At 41.0% G+C, this 17,435-nt stretch overlaps 1 protein-coding gene across 2 annotated transcripts in view; it reads right to left on the bottom strand.

Moving 5' to 3' along the window:
• Positions 1-17,435, bottom strand: part of aatkb (apoptosis-associated tyrosine kinase b) — a 69,794-nt gene that overhangs the window by 26,385 nt on the left and 25,974 nt on the right. The window contains exon 2 of one of the 2 annotated variants that reach the window (XM_085417123.1): positions 6,439-6,572. In XM_085417123.1, coding sequence (XP_085273249.1) covers positions 6,439-6,572 — 134 coding nt within the window. Of the gene's footprint in view, positions 1-2,389; positions 2,660-6,438; positions 6,573-17,435 lie in introns of those variants that run through there. The other variant, XM_085417124.1, reaches the window with a different exon arrangement.

The following is a 17,435-nucleotide window of genomic DNA, read 5'->3' as shown; positions in this document are numbered from 1 at the left end:
ATGGAACAGCATCACCTCACTAATGATTCATGATTTAAACTTTGATTTTTCAGTCATTATCAGCCCATTCCTTGTGCCTAACCATTTCAGGAAGAATGTCGGTCTTGGTGGTTTCTTCCTGTTAAAACCTTTCTTCCAAGAAAGCTTGTCTAAGAGAGTTCAGGCTGAAAAATAAAGGTGCTCATACCAAATATTGACTGACAAACTCCTTTATAATAAAATATAAAGAACAATATAAAGCTCAAGACTTTCGCACCTTTAACTTTGTAGCTTTGCACTACAAACTCTTCCATGCTGGATTGCATCATACAGTTCAATCAGGCTGCTGTAGGCCTGTGAGAGGGGAGGGGCCAGGGCGATCCTCCGTTATCATCACTGACCCTCAACAACAGAAAACAGAGATTTTTGTTGTTTTTGTTTGCACTAACCCTGATTATTGTGGCACTGATGTATGGTTATGTAGAAAGTTGATGATATTTTGGCACAAGCACTGAAGCAGAGCTGAGATAAACTGAAACAAGCTGTCCTGGCTCGGTTCTGCATTTCTGTGAGCTGTTTGTAAAACTGTTGGAGAGTCGCAGTGTAAACAAAGCCAGTCTGGAATGTCCAGAGATTATTAGCTCTAAGATTACATGTATCTCAATCCTCTTCTGAGATAAGCTTGATGACTTACGCGTTTTGGAAACATGTAGAGGACAGACTGGAGACGAGAGCTTCGCTGTCTTACTTTCACTCCACAAAAAAATGGTTTTCTTTAAATTAAATTTTCATGCAAAATTGACAATGAACATATTTATTAAACACTAAGGCACAAAGGGGGTCTTTTAACGTGATTTACTACCAATTTAGACAATCCCTCTGCTTCACAGGCCCTAAACAGCAGCAGGCAGAGTGATCAATGCATCTGCGAGTGGATTAGGGAGGTTGGTGTCACACCCACATCCCTGGCAAGACAGATCCTTTAACATGGTTAAAGATCAAATTGAACTTGAAAGAAGCTGAAAACAAGAGATGAGTAAGGTAACTTGTTTTAAATTGTTAACAAAGAAAAAACAAAGAAAAACTGTGCCCACATTTGTAAAAATGTTGTATGAATGAACATAGTGAAGACTCTATAATACTAACTATACTAAAAATCAACTTGCACTCTAAACCACTATTGAGAAATGTGAAGAATAAATGCTGTACTACAAACTAACAACAAAGATAGAAAAAAAGGGCTTCTTTCTCTGCCAGGGCTGAACAATTTTGCACAACAGCTGCAAAGCTGAATTTCATGAAACTTGGTGGAGAGGCGTGGCATCGTCAAAGGAAAAAGCCATCAAATTCTGGAGCAGATTCACATTTTTTAAATATTAGCTCACTTTGGCTGTTAATATTCTTTTGAATGTTGCATAAAATAGGTCACAGGTCTTGTTTCTAATTCAATTTTAAAAAATACATTTAGGAGCTGGTGAAAGCCTCCGTCTGCTGAACGTAGTCACACATCGATGAAGCAATGAACGAGGAGGGGAGGGAGGTGGTCTCACACACACACACACACACACACACACACACACACACACACACACACACACACACACACACACACACACACACCGGATGTCAGAATAAAATCTCTCAGATGGGAGCTGGAAAGCAGCGGTGTCCCATCGCTGGAAAAGACTGACCTTCTGCGGCCCTCTGAAACACCCACACAAACACATGCACACATAAACACCTCCATCTCATGCCTCATCCTGTCTGTCCCCCAAGAAAGTGGGTGCGCACACACACACACACACACACACACACACACACACACACACACACACACACACACACACACACACACACACATATTAGTGCACCCCCCCTTCTTCAGATCCAAATCTTCACACGGCCCTGCTCGCCCTCCTATTCAACATGTGGTTTCACTCTCCACACTTTCCACACTGGCACACACACTGTCACTGCAGACTTGCGCACACACACGCATACACATACAACAGCATTTACACAACACCATAAGCATCCCATTCTGTGAGTTCTGCAGTCAAAGTGTTTAATCTATGGCTGCAAAAAATGTGTACTTTTCATTATTGTGCACAAATTTTGTCCTGTAATGAGTCCAAAACCTAAAGGTTCTGCAATCGTATGAAACAGATAAAAGCAGCACACGATTTCCATCATGCTTTATAGAAATGTCATCTTTGCTTGACTCATGAAAAAAATCAAAACTAATAAAAGGGGAAAAATCTTAACAACAAATGCATTTGTTGTTAAGATAAAGAAAACCTCTCAACATCTTTGGATTTCCTTTGCAAAATGTCTGTTTCCAATATTTACTTTAAACTTTCCTTCTTAGTAACAAAAAATAAATTCTCTACAACATCATCTGCAAGCTTACCTCTCCCCAAAATCTGCAGGTGAAGATGACATCCCAAATGCCCTCAAATTTGGGTTACAGCATCTCAACCTCTTTTTTCCCCTTACATACACACTGAGTGCCCCCCCGCCCCACTTCACGGCTCCCATTGGTTGAGGGCAGCAGGATGATGGCAGTGGCAGGAAGAGCGGCTGCAGCAAAAGGCTTCATCACGCTGCACTGAGAGTTTCACTGTTGCTCCACAGAGAAGAAGGAAGACAAAGGTTTGCAGCTTGACCACTGAGTGTCCCTGGGATTACTGGGGATGGAGGGAGAACCAGAAGGGGGGGACACAGAGGAAGAGGGAGGAGCAGTATCTCCCAGTTCACAAGTGGGACTGAACTTATGGTTATCTCATGAGGGGAGAGGGGAGAAACTGAGCCCCCAGAAAAATGTGTGAGAGAGAAAAATACAAGTGGGAGGAGGAGGAGGGATGAAGGGTGAGGGAGTAGAGGTGGGGGGATGGGGGGTATTCACATACTATATGTGTGACATCACTCGCTCTCTTCCTTTCTCTACTAAAATCCAGAGAACATCTGCGGGGCAGTCCCCTTCTCCACAAAACCAAGAAAAAAAAACAGCCAGATGTATTTTTTATTAACACAACGCTTGTAAGGACATTCCTTTCACTGCTTTTCTCTCTGCCTTTTAACCTTTGACCTCACTGACCTTAGTCTACACTTAAGTTGACTAGCTCTATAACTTATTTAGGTTTTCTAAAAATTCCCTTGCTGTGGATCATGTTCCATGTGTGAAACTTGCCTGTGGGCTTCCTCCGACAGTCTAAACAAAAACGCTTGTTAGATTAACTGGTTTGATGACGTTGGCTGTGGATGTGAAGCAGATCGAGGGATTAAAGGGCGCTGAGGTATTGAAGCTGTACATTAAGAACAGAAGAGCAGAGGAACTATTCATGGTCGAGTGACCTTAAGCTGTATAACTGAGAGACTTTCACTATGAAAACTGTTTGAGTCAAACACTGCTGCTGTTTTAATAGACTGGTATACAGCAAATTAAGATATTTAGGAAGCAGGTTTACTGTTATTATTATTACATTATTATTGCTTCTTTTTGTGGCTCAGTTTAGATTTTGCTTCATACTTGTCTGATACAGCTCTTTTGACAGGAATCAAATTATCTATGTAACATGTGTCCTTTTTAAATTAGATGAGATGATAACAAACAGCTTAAGCAGACCAAATCTCCTAAATTCGACTCTCACCTCCCCGCTACTGTCTGCAAAACACAGAGACCTTTTCGCTCTTGCCCCCCCTCCTCAAAGTGTTTTTTCCTATCTCTAAAAATCCCCCTTCCTTCTCTGGGAGAAGCTGTGTCTAATTCCAGATGAGGCCCCGAGGCCGGATGCACTGCAGGCTCATGGGTATGCCCTTCCTCACGCCCTTGCGCCCTCTCACTTCCCTCTCTTCCCACTCCTCTCGACAGGTTTTTGAAGTGGGTGGTCCAACCAGCCAAAGACAAAAACCAGACATGAGGCACATCATATATATTCACTAGGAATCAGTTTTTGTAACATACAGCCTGACAACCCATCATGCATTTAGTGCTGAAGAAAGAACAGGATGTTATGCAATATGACTAGAAACATTGCTGCAATCAGACATTCCTGATCCAGAGTGAGAGGAAGTGGTGAAAAAAAAGGAGATGAGCAGAGACCTAAAGGCGAACATGTCTCATTATTAAAACAATCTTACATGTCCCTGCCTCTGTGAGAAAAGGTTATCTGGCAGGCCTAATCACACTCATTCAACAGCTTCACAGTAGCATAAATGATTCTGCAATTTCCTCTAAAGCGCCTTGAATTATATTAATTCCTTACACAATGATGCAACATAAATTAATAAAGTAAAGAATTAATCATTAATATGGAGCACAGTAGAGGCTTGCTGTGGGAGACCAAAGAGAATGCTGTATTAACAAAGCAAAGAAATTAATTATTTTTTAAAAATATTTGTTTTCCTGTGAAAAAAAAATATACAAAAACTTTTGCACCCACATTTTGAAAAAGGTGCAAATAGGATATTTTAGAATTTTTTGCATAAGTGTTAGTTAAAGCTAACATGCTAAACCTGGACTGTGAACATGCTATTAGGTGAAAGGAAATGATTACCAAGTAATTTTTAGCCAATGAGAAGAGGCCATGTCTTCACTAATCATGGTGATGTCAGTGTAATGCTACAGTCACAGTAGAGAAAACAGGGTCCAGTCTGTTTAATGTGCTCGGTAAAAATTGCAAATCTGTTTCCATTTATTGTAAATCTGACTTATATCAAACAGGAATTTAAATTAACTGCTTACATTCAGAGTCCAGCCAGAACCCGGACTGGACTCCAGGTAGGTGATGTAGGTGCTGTAGGACAGCAAGTTAACTAAAACATTACATACTTTCTTGGCAACCTTGCTTTCATATAGGAACCAGTATAAAACCAGTTGCCAACTAGTTGAGCCGAGTCTGCAGACAAGCTGCCCTTGTTGGCAAAGACTGGCTCAGATTGATCGCTCCATGTTTGGCAATCTATGTGTTTATAAACTGGATGACATTATTTGCAAATCATGTCATCATGTCTGAGAGCGACTGCACTCAGTTGACTGTTTGTAGACAGGCTGCCTCTCACCAGGTGACCTGTGGAATCCCCTTACAATCAAAAGAGGTGGAGGGTCTTGCCTGCTCCACTTCTGGGAGAACAGCTGTTCTCTGCCACTAGTTGCAGTCATAGAAAGTGAAACAATTTGCATTACTCATACATGTATTTCTGAGTTGATGTTCATTGTTTTAAATGATCATGTGTAGAACTTAGCAGAACAGTCATGATCAAGAATCATCATCTGCCTCCACCTGACCCCATCCCAACCCTCTGCACATCCTCCTTCATCTGCATCTACTGTACAAACCTCCTCTGTGTTCTCTTTTCCTCCTGCCTGGTAGCTTCATCTTCAGCATCCTTTGTCTAATCTATCCACTATCCCTCCACGACACATGTCCAATCCATTTCAGCCTTGCCTCGGTCAAAACTCATGGACTACACATAAGAGGTGGTGAGAATGACGATGAATGCAAGTACTCTGCTGGCTAACTTTGGGCCCTGATTGCATGGATTTTAATGTGGCATGAACCAACCACTAAGCATTGCTGCTGACCAAGTAGACTATCCCCTCTCCCCCACCCCCATTTCAAATAGGAAGTGAACTCCCTGATGAGTCGTGGCAGAGCACTGCTGGTTGGCTGTTAGGTGAGATGTTTTAAGGCATGTCCAGCTGGGAGGAGACAGTGGGCAGATCCGAAAGTTTAACTTAGTTTCAAACAGTTTCCATTGTGGATTTTGTTATTTTCTATTTAATTTTCTGTTAAATGTTTAAGTCTATCTTACAGTTTTCAGTTAAATAACAACCTCCCTCTGTTTCTTGTTATTTTCTTGCTGGTGAGACTGTCCAGAGGAAAAATACAGAGATGAAGGCACCTGCTACGACCTGTGAGTGCACATACTGCAGGTTTTCATTCAAACCCTGATTGTAAACAACCATATACTTGTTTACAGCACAGCTGCAAAAGGATACTCAGCTCACAATAAAACAGAATAACTGCAGATAAGGGCACATATTCAAGTATTTTTGTACACACCATCTTCCTTGTTCCTTGTCCTATTTTCTCGGGTGCCATGACCCATTTCAGCGTTTTGCTCAGAAACGGGGTCTACATCAGCCACAAGACGGTTCTGAAAAGCTGCAGGCCTCCGACCACTCCACAGACACGGACAATACCACCTCTGTGTGCTATTTATCCTTCTTTCCACTTCAATATGAGTATAAGTGGGTGAAGACAGTATGTGCCGATAATGGTCATCTAAAAACAAACTGTGAGGAATGTTCTGCTTTTAGGCCATTTGCAGTAACACTTATGGGCAGGGAAAGCAAGCATGCACATCTCTATGCAAGAGTCCAACTCATGCTTTAATTTTTGACTCTATGCCTCAGATGTAATCATATTTCACATGGAAGCAGATGGAGAGGCGCACCTTGAAGCCAATCTTGCCCTTCTTGCAGCAGAGGCAGGCCAGCATGAGGAAGACGAAGGTGAAGAGACCCGAGAACGAGATGGCCACCACAGCCAGGGATGATGACCAGGACAGTTCACTCAGTGGAGCGCCATCTGCAGGACACAGAGTGACAGAACGAGAGTGTTAGCAGTGGGATGAGATTCAAGTGATCAAATTGTACATTAAAGCATCTTATTAAGGCACAAAAGCATGCAATGACATTAAGGCCTTTTCATTGCATTTCTTTCTTATGATATCTCATATTTTCATTTACAAGTCAAATGCTTGATTCATTGCCTAAAGTCGTGTTTTTGATGGAAATTAAATTCTCGGAAACATTATAGTCTTCTAGCAGTTACCCAGAACCACATTACACCTCTGCACAGTACAATGCCGAAATGAAAGGTTGTGGAATTTGCTTTTTTATTACATTTTGTATATACGATACAGACATTTGATGGTGATTTGAAAAAAGAAATGACACTGGCTAACTTTAATTTGTTGTAACCAAATAAAAAGGATGTTTTTGTATAATAAGATTCAGGGGGATGAGTTGAAGCGTTATTATTTTGCTTTACTGCAGTGCCCTAGAAACAAGCTCATACTGCAACAACCTCTGCCTGATGTGCATTTTTATGATGGTTTTCTATTCTGTCCTATTCAAAGTCTGCTGCTAAGACTAAATGGAGTTATCATGGAAATACAACCTGATCATTTCCAAAAAAATGGAAGTCTTTGGGACATCAACATGAACAACTGGAAACATGGTCATACAATTCACAAGTTCTAATGTCACGCAGAGCTTCATGGATTCGCTCCTAATCAGCTCTCCAGAAACGCAGTCTGTTCATAACAAATAGTGCCTGTCATAGACCCAGGTCATCACACTCCTGCAGGCTGCCCTGAAAGTAACTCAAATAATGAGCAAATAATGAGATCAAGCCCTTCAAAAATTCATTATACAAAGGAAGTACATGTACTCAAACACTGTACTTGCATTTCACAGTCAGATATTTTCATTTTTACTCTCCTATACATTTATTTGTTTATGTAATATACTAATTATTCTGTAGATTCTAATCAGCATGTAATATGTATGTAATATTTTATATAACAATAAAACTGCATTGGTACAGTAAATTCGGGCCTACCTTTACCAGCTTGTCATAAACATGTATTTTAATCAATGTCCTGTTTTGCAGAATGAGCATTGTTACTTTTCTCTGTGTTTGTGTGTCATCTGTGTTTTAGAAATGCAGCAGCAGTAACAATAAAAAAGACAGAAAACACCAACAAAATTAATCAAAGAGTGTGTTTGTCTGAGACTATTTGGGACACGCTGCTAATTGGCTAAGCTCATCTCAAAGTCTTGTATGTTACACGTAATTATCACACTCCAATTATTTAGCATGTCGAGGACAGATGTATGTTTTTGTGGTTTCCATCACATTCATTGAAACCTGCGTAACTTTGTGGACCCTCTAAACATTCCCTGTTAGTGTTGGTGTTGGTGCAGCAGAAGTGGAGCCTGCACTTCATCCTTGATGAGAGATTTCCTTGCTTTCTGCGAGTCATAAAGATTTTAAAAAAAAAGAACATTTTTCTGGATAAAAGCCAGAAGATAATGTCTGTCCTGCATCGCTGACTTTTGAATATTAGCAAAATTGAGCAAATGAAAATGTGGGACACTGTCTCAGGATGTGGGACAGGCCTACCAGGCATACAAATCCTCTGCAGTCCCACATTAAGTCAAACACTGGACAACCATGTGGGATATTTTACAGAGAGTCTTCAATTTTTATCTTTCCAACTTGGAAGCTAAAGTTTGTTTTTTAGTCTTATGTTATAGTTGTATGTAGTTCCTTTTCTCCTCTCACAACACCTGTAAAAAATGCTAACTACCACATCAGCTTCTTTCCTGTTTGGTAATCATAGCATGGGTTTCAGGGAGCTTTTATACATGTGTTCACTCTGGTAAAGTGAACACACGTTCACACTACAATCAGCCTTACAATAAATGCTTTTCACACACAATATCATAGCATGCACAACAAAGCAGAAATTAAAAAGGACTGAAAAAGCAGATCACCACACTGATGGCACCCTGTGAGGCACTTTGGAATTGAGGAAGATGATAAGCACCTTCGCTCTCCTAAATTCACAGTTTTTCAGTCTTAGAAATCTCGACAACCAACCCGGTGGTATAATTAAAAATGAGATCCAAATGTAATCATGTTACAATATTAATGAAGCTGATTTATAATATTTACACACTCCAATCCTGGCTCAGAAACCCAGTGCTGCTCTCTCGTGAGGTATTTTCTTCAGTCTCTCTCTAAAAGCAAAGCTTCGGTGGCTTGAATTATCCTCCATGTGGGCTTCGTGCATCCTGTCCAATCTCATAAATAAAATCTTGTTCCCAGTTTGCCCAGTTTGGGCAGTAGAGCATTTTTCCCCCCTCGTTTTCCGACAGCTTCCGAAATGCAACCGTTACCAGGGAAACAGATTGGAAGGACGGCCAGGCAGGATTGCCTTCAGCTGTAAATCTCTCACACCAGTTCCTGCCAACACCAGTGCCACCCAGCTCCACACACACACATATATACATAATAAACAGAGCACACAGAGTCATTTCTGCTGCCAGTTTGTGCTGATCCTCTGAAAGCTGGTGCAACTGGCTCTCAGTGAGTATTGGGCTCTTAGTATAATTGGACAGAGAGGGAGCACTGTTGTTTGGGAGGCTGGCCGGCAGAAAGAAGGAAGAGAACATGCAAATTTAACAGTTAAATACAGGATTAGCTGGCCAGCTCAGGGGATTTTGGAAGTCAGCCTCTGAATTTGAATTTTACAGATTTTTTTTAATAAAACTGGAAAAATAAAACAGTGGTCCCTTAACAGTGAAGCATGATGCCGTCGAGTGGGAGGAAGAGGTGAAAAAGGCAGCTTTCTAAAATTAGTCAATATCCATTTAGCGCTTAGTGATACTACACAAGAAGATTTACATTCAGTTACCTTTATTGTCAGGGGGATAATTACAGAGCACAGACGCACAGCCCAAGTCTGTCGTGGTTTATTTAAAACTCTCTTGCTGACAAATTCACACACCATGTATATTAATATCTGAGGACTACAAACAGCCTATTTGCCAGAAAAATTAATACATGGCATTTAAACCCCGCTGGTGCATTTTCATTACGAGCCCATGTAAAACTATTATGCATTTCTTTCTACACGTACAAAGCATTGTTATCTGGTGCAATTTTGTATTTGTGCTATCCTATATTATTGCTTCATTTTTGCCAAAAAAGCACACATAAGCTGTCTTCATTACAAAGTCAACACCATCCAACTGCTCCAAGTATTCACAAGAGTGTCACATGTGCATTAAACAGTTGTAGAAAATGGACACCTAAACTTGTACAGTTGTTAAAGATCCACCGATTTATATTTGGACGCTTGGCTCTGTTCACAGCACAGAACAGAGCAGGCATCACCAAAAACAGAGGTGAGCAACTCACCTGGACAGGGTAAAGCACCTCAAGCTAGCTAGCATCATAGGTTTGCATAGGTAATTCATTTTTAGGGTAGTGGGTGATTCAAATCATACCTGGGACATTTGGGAAGTGAAGTATTTGTATTCTCTAAAGCTGTTCTTGTGTTTGACTTCCTGCGGCCCTCATCTGCTCTGTGCAGCTGGAGGTGACCTCCTTAAAAAATTCATCTGACACTATTTTAAGCAATGCAGAGCAGAGAGCTGCTTCTCGTGTGGCTGGTTGAATGTCAAACATTGTCTTGAGTGTTTGGGAAGGTAATTGATGCAACTAATGTATTCCCAGAGTATAACATATACCTACATATAGCAAATTTATGAAGCATTATTTTAAAAAAATGCAAATTAAAGTGTGCCATAGTGGGATTGTGTAGAAATACGGAGGAAAGTGTTACCATCTTATGTCTAAGCTTTTTCCAGTGGGAAAAATGAAGGTAGACTCTGAAAAAAGCTTAGACAGCAGTTAGCAAAGCTGCTATATCTGAAGAGAGTACAGGAGGAAAAAGAGAGAAAGGCTAGTGATAATATATTGGTGCAGTCATGCGATGCTGTTCAGACCTGTAAATGTTATGTGACAGGTAATGCTTGAGTCTGTCTTTGTAACGGTCCAGAATATAAAAGAAATGCCTTGTTTTTGTCTCTTCTTCACCAGCTGTGTAAAATCAATGCTATTGACCACTAATTCTAATGACATAGAGAAGATTCATTCTCTTGCTAACTGTAATGAGACAAGAGGGACAAAAGTTTAGTACTTAAGGTCAGTTAGTTTACTTGGATAGGCCCCTCAGGGAACTTCACTAAGCACACTCCAACATAGAGTGAACAAGTAAGAAGGTGCACTCACATTTTAGTGGATGTTGCATTTTTTTCTCTCACTTTACTAGTACTGCCTGCAGCCTGAGCACCATATAGCTCTCAGCTAGTCAGAGGTGGTAGCCATTTTTAGCCTCCCTTGGCAGAACGCTGAAGCACATCTTGATGACTAAATGATGAAACGAGTGCGAGCATGAGGAGACGAGGTGAGGGCAGAAAGAATCAGAGAAAGATGAAAAGAGCTGTGTACTCTGCAGCTTCTCCCACGAGAGAAACTCATCTCAGTACTCCACACAGAAATGAGCTGAGGAGCAGCAGCTCGAAGTCTAACGGAGAGCAGACAGAGGCAGAAACTGCAGTGTGTTAAAAAACGGAGTCTATCTGACAGCCTCACGTGTTTGTTCTGCCTTCACAGAGACGGAGCTGAGTGAAAACCCACTCGGGATATTTTTCCAGCTTAATGAGTTTCCCGCATTATATCCATGACACCGACTGATTTCCAGAAAACCCCAGCACCACAAAACCCTCTGAGCTCTGCATTGCTGCAATATCAAATGCTAGCAATAGTTCAAAAAGTTGCACTGAAGCAGAGACTTCACATTTCGAGAAAGAGATAAATTAGCCATTCTTTTGAGATTTGAAAATGAATATTAAACTACTGTAATTTCTGCAAGCTAAAAATGAAGTCAGAGCCAGCAGGTGATTAGCTTAGCTTAGCCACCACAGGTTGCCTGGCAACATCATGGTGATGACAAAGCACCAACCAAAAACGTGTCCACCAAGCATAATTTGTCCTTTTAACATTTGTGTTTTCATCAGAATAATCTAACCGAGATATGATGATAGAATAATTTCATGGCTGGTAGGCCATATTTACATTTAGTCATATCAACCTTTCCATCCAAAGCCTTGCAGGGAAATGAGCAAGGGTGTTTCCTAAAATGTCAAACTATTTCTTTGAGGAACGCCACAGCGGCCAAGAACAAGTAGAAGTTATATTGCTGAAAGTGAAAGCGCTCGGTGAAATGACCTCTTGTACTAAAAGCCCTTCAAGGGTCCAAAAGTTCTCACCTACTCCATGTGCATGATGCAGTTTTATGTAAGCACATTGAGTTTATGTGTAATGAAATGTGCTTTATAAATAAAACTGCCAATGTCATTGCAAAAAAAAAAGGACCTGAGGATAGTTTTAGTTTCCATCCTTCATAACTATTGCTAACTATCGCTAGCTTGATTGACAGGTGTGTTGCTGCTGTAGGTGCCAGGTGTCTGTTGGACTTCACTGTCTGTGCTTTTTAGAGCATTTAAGCAAAATTCTATGACTAAAAATTTGACATCAGGACACCAGTTAGCTACCATGTAGGGAAAAACACGTATTCCCCTGGTTGATGAGAGGTTGCTGGCTGTCAGTAGGTGAAATCAGTTTCAAAAAAACGTTGCACCAAAAACTTCCTCGTGATTTCTTTGATCACTAGCAGTGATCAGCAGCAGTACTTTGGCTGGAAAACACAAATTTACCCGCAAATATTTGCTAACCAACCAGTGAGCAACAGTGAAGCTTGAAGTGCAAAGCAAACCGAAAACAGAGTCCGTTTACGTTTTTCATGAAATCAACACACAAAAGAAATGGATTTTGAGTGATTTAGCTAATAACTTGAAGCTTATGTGTAAGTTCAATAAGGAAGGTCTGTAATCACTCATCTGCCTGCTTTCCTGGCTGTTTGGCTGCTAGTCTGTTCTTTACATCACTTCCACTTTCCCACTCTGTCAAACTCAATACTGACATCATTACTCTAGTCTAATCATCTTCTTGCTTGCCTCCGCAGGCTCCATTCTGTGCGCTTTAACTCTTAGAGCTCTTTGATTATTTTTCCTTTAAGACTGTCCTTCATGCAATCCACCCCCTCCCTCATTGCTGCGTTAGAGGTCCATCTTCATCTTTACCAGCTCCAGCATCTAGACTCCAGAGGCGTCCGGAGGGGTCCTATCACCACTTGGATTTGATTCTGCCATCTTGCATCACTGGAGTTTAATCACCAAATACATTAATTAATTTCTCTGTCATAGTAAACCACGATTAATTCTCTCAAATGTTGCCTCCTATTCGAACTGTCTTCAACATATAAATAAATGAATCCACATGGCAGGAGCCCAAACACAAGATTTCAGGTTTCAAAACAGAAACCAGTGGGTGACATCATTTTGGATGCAGCCTGGGGGTTTCATTCTTACTGACACACAGCAAAGCTGGTATTTTCCATACACCACAACCAACAAGCAACTCAGCTCCGTCAGCTCTGAGTCACCATGCTGGTGTGACTCGTCTTGTCAGATGCACTAAAGTGAAGCAGGGGTAGATCAGTCATTTCGATCAGAGCGGAGCGGACAGCCTCTGTGTCAAGTTTCATCTCCGAGCCTCGTCAACATAATACCATGGCTATCAGCCTGGATGGGGTGACCCATTATGTCATTAACTCTGCAGGTGTTAAGAGCATGAAACAAAAGCTCTTCATCAAACACAATTTCACTTGTATTATTACATTACAGGCATTTTTTTTCTAGACCTAATTTAGCTCTCAGTGTGTCACTCCTTTTAAGCCTACTCCCTCTTTGATAGCCGACTTTATGCAGTCGCTGACAGGGACACTATTCACTGCCTGAGGTAAAGCCAGAATAGTTGCAGCTCTGCTCTGGCTCTCAGCCTGAGCTGGCCGCTCACATCCATCTGAGAGCGATCAGCAGGAAGTATATCCTGGGGAATGCTGACACCCTTCACCCATCATCGGGCCTGTTACTGTCCACGACAAAGCTAAATTATCTAAAGCTCAGCAGAGAGAAAGGTGAGATCACCTGAAGGGCTGGAAAAAGGCCAGAGCAAAGATTTAGCACTGTAATCCCAATTAAGGCTGATAGAGGGAGAGTGAAAAGAGATGAGGAATAAAGATATTCATTCCAGAAAGCCGGGCAGGATGGTCTTTTTGACATTTTAATCAGTAATCATCAGGCTTTCCAAAGGACAAAATATCTGAAAATCACTTGAGGTCACAGAGCCTTCAATGAAAAGAAATGAAAGGTCACGCGCAAACTCCATGTTTAAGATAAGAACATGGAAACCAGATCGAGGTTCAAGGAGCTTTCTGAGCTATATGCAAATGTGGCCGATAGCATCTTCAAAAGGTCACCGTTCTACACATACTACATCAGTCTGGACACAACTGAACTTTATTAAAATGTTACATCACGCATGGATGTAAATTGTATGCCAACTGAAAAATAACTTTTCCTCTCTGTGACTGTCAGCATTTCATACCGACCACATGTCATACCGAGGTCTAAAAGAACCCGACAAGGCTAAAATCACTGTAGTGTGGTAGATGTGGATCACACCTACAACAGCTATATTTCACAATCAGATAGCCAAACATCACTTACACAGACTGTTCAGATTCAGAATACTTTATTAATCCCTAAGGATATTTTGTAAAATAACTTCCCAGCCCAGATGGTACTCAAAACCACAATCCCTGGTTAGGGAGGCCAGTGCCTTATCCATTAGGCCACTGGGGCTGTATTACCAGATAATAATTTTTTACAATATAAATTAAAAATGTATGTGCCATTTCATAAACTATGTCTCTTGGAAGTTGCATGATGACCTTACTTATACGAGACTCCTTACAGCCAAAACTTATTGTTCCCACATGCTTGGCTGGCGTGATGGGGCAGTGGTCAGCTCTGCTGCCTCCTCGGGGTTTGAATATGCTGGACTGAGTTTTTAGAGGTGCTGTAATAGGGGAGTGTATTTTCACTAGTTTCATAAAGAAATAAAGGGAAATAAAATCTTTTTCTGAATGTCTTTTCAAGAAAATGGTTTGCTGTCTTTCACACCACATCTCAACATCAGTTCAGTGAGGTATTGCTGGACTGTTTGGCACGTAATGACTGCCAGCTAAATACAGTGACAGTCAAACATGAGAAAATGCCAAATGAGTGATGTTTGCAACCCACAGAAGTAAAATAACCACAACAGACAACAAATCAGCTTAAAAATGTTGAGGATTGATGTTTTCCCCACCGTGTGACCTCATTTGTCTTCTATCATGAGCTTTGTTGGCCATGTTTCTACATCATCTGCCTTAAAGTCCTGTAAAGGCTAACAGGTCCTGACATTTTAAATATTTTTTTTGGTTTGGCTTTTTTTGTTTATACTGACTTTGGGTTCGCCAGAATAAGACTCAGCACCAGAAAGCACAGACACTTGCTTCCAAGAAACTCATTCTATGGTACTGACCACTGTGTAGAGTCCCAAAGAATGAGTTTCTTCGCTGGACCCATCCTTAAAGATAAAACACTCACGTATCTGGAGAAATCTTGGAGTAAAGCAGCTCCTTCTTCAATTCAAGTCACCAGCTGTGGTGGTACAAGAATGTAAACTGGGTGCTTCGTATCTCACCTTTGGAAGATTTCCAGCCACACCCACATGGGAGGAGATCTTGGGATAGTCCCAGAGCTCCCTGAAGAGATTATATAACTAATAGGGCCTGGAGGTACCTCAAGCTCCGCTAAGATGAACTGGAAAATGTTTCTGGGAAAAACAGTCTAAAGTCTAAGTCTAAAATGGGAGTGGGAGAAAACTGGAGATGGATGCATGGATGGATTTTTCTCCCTCTGCACCACCTAAACCGGTCATGGCTTCCCCTCCCTGAGCTCTGCAGGAGGTTTCTTTATGTTAAAAGGGACTTTTTGTTGCCTTGAGGCGACTGTTGCTGTGATTTGGCACCGTATAAATAAAACTGAATTGGATGGATTGAAATCACCACTAAGTTTTCATGATTCAAATGATTCTTATGCATATCCTACAATACACAATGGAAATATATAATTAATTGATAGAAGTTTAGATATTAGATTATTATTAGAATCGATAAAAACACTTTAATCATTCCACATTTTGCACACACGAGCTTCATTAATATAAGTTTTAAATCTCCTACAGTCTGCAGTAATCAGAAACAGAAAAGCCCTTAATTAATATCTTATGAGCAATCTGAGGAGCACGAGCAACCATTACTTTTCACTTTTGTCTGGTTAAGCAGCCTTCAGGGTCTTTACTGCATAAAAAATACTGTATTTATTTCATGCACATCACACCTAAAATAGTCTTGTGAATTCTAAATAAATTCATAAGAAACACATCAATCTCCACTGCAGACAACAGGAATGGGGATCAGAAGTTAAGGAATGGATACAGTCAGTAGAAGCTCCTGAATGTATGAGTGTCTGTGTGCCAAACTGGTGACAGAGACGAAGCTTCTGCTCTTACAGCCAACACGGCCACTTTATCAAAAATGCTGGTGCTAGTGAATTAAGTCTTAGAGAAACCCCTCTTCTGTCTTCTGCTACCCTGCAAAACTCCTGCTGACATCATTCGGTACATCCATGTTTACCGAGAGCAAGATGGCACCAGGAAGAGTCATTATTAAAGAAAAAACAACAACAGAGGAGAGGTATGGTGACAGGAGGCAAAACAGATGGGTGGTGGGAGGGTTATAGATAGTTAAACAGGAACATTTGGGGCAAACACATGTGAACTGCGTGAAGCCGATGATCTGGTCATGAACAATCTGCGTTGGGGGACAAATACGAAACCAATCTGCTGTACATCTGCTGGCACACACTTCTGCTTCTGGTCATTCTTCATACTGACAGAGCGACATGTAGAAAAAGGCAGAAAGACAACAACAGTGATGCAGGTTTAGTTTCTCATCACCAACGTGAATGTAAACAGGACCAAATGCTAGCAAACAGCTGCTGGAATTTCTCACTCAAGAGCACGCTCAGAAAAATAAAATCAAATGGTTTCCATGGTGACTTCTTCCCCTGAAATCCCTTTCAGACTTATTCAAATGCCCTCATAATCCTCACAGATGCCTTGCCAAAACACAGAACAACTTGCCCTGACAGCAGAAAGAAAATTAACCTTTCACGCTCTCTTCTATAAAACCGTCTTACATTTCGACACAATGCAGGCGACAAGCATTCTTCACATTTGCTCTCAAACAATAGAAACAAAAGAGCAAATTAACAGTAGAAGTAGGAAACATATGAGGCAGTAGGTCTGTTACCACAGCAGAGTTTTACAACAGTTTCAGGTGTGTGGAAGCAGGCATGTGACTTTACTTGTTTTTATGGTATCGATATAAATAAGTGTGCTTTTTTTCTTTTACCCCTAGAATACAGAATAAATTCACTTATGGCGTCACTTATAGAGTCAAAGTAGGACAGCAACCTCATTGAGACCTTGGAGGGGAAAAAGAAAGACTGAGCGTGCAGCACCTTCAGCCTCTGAGAAACCTTTTCTGATTACAAGATGTTTGCACAGGTTGCCTGGCAATTTGTCTCCAAACAATCGCTGTCTTACACTAATAGTTGTTTCCCTTTTTGTATTACACTAACTCTTTTTCACGTCCAATATAAAGCATGATTATTAAACATGATCACATGTTTGTGTGTCCCTCATCCGCCCCTTTTAAGTGACTCTCAAAGATGAGGAGACTTGTACTTCCCTCACTGACAGTGGAAGACTGTTCCAGAAGCTCACTCCCTGATATGA

The sequence above is a fragment of the Rhamphochromis longiceps genome, linkage group LG8, assembly GCF_057381845.1.
Source record: "Rhamphochromis longiceps isolate RC_006_pf linkage group LG8, R_longiceps_female_GT1.1, whole genome shotgun sequence".
NCBI lineage: Eukaryota > Metazoa > Chordata > Actinopteri > Cichliformes > Cichlidae > Rhamphochromis > Rhamphochromis longiceps.
The sequence above is the reverse complement of the archived record's forward strand: the minus strand, read 5'-3'. Positions and strand labels throughout refer to the sequence as shown.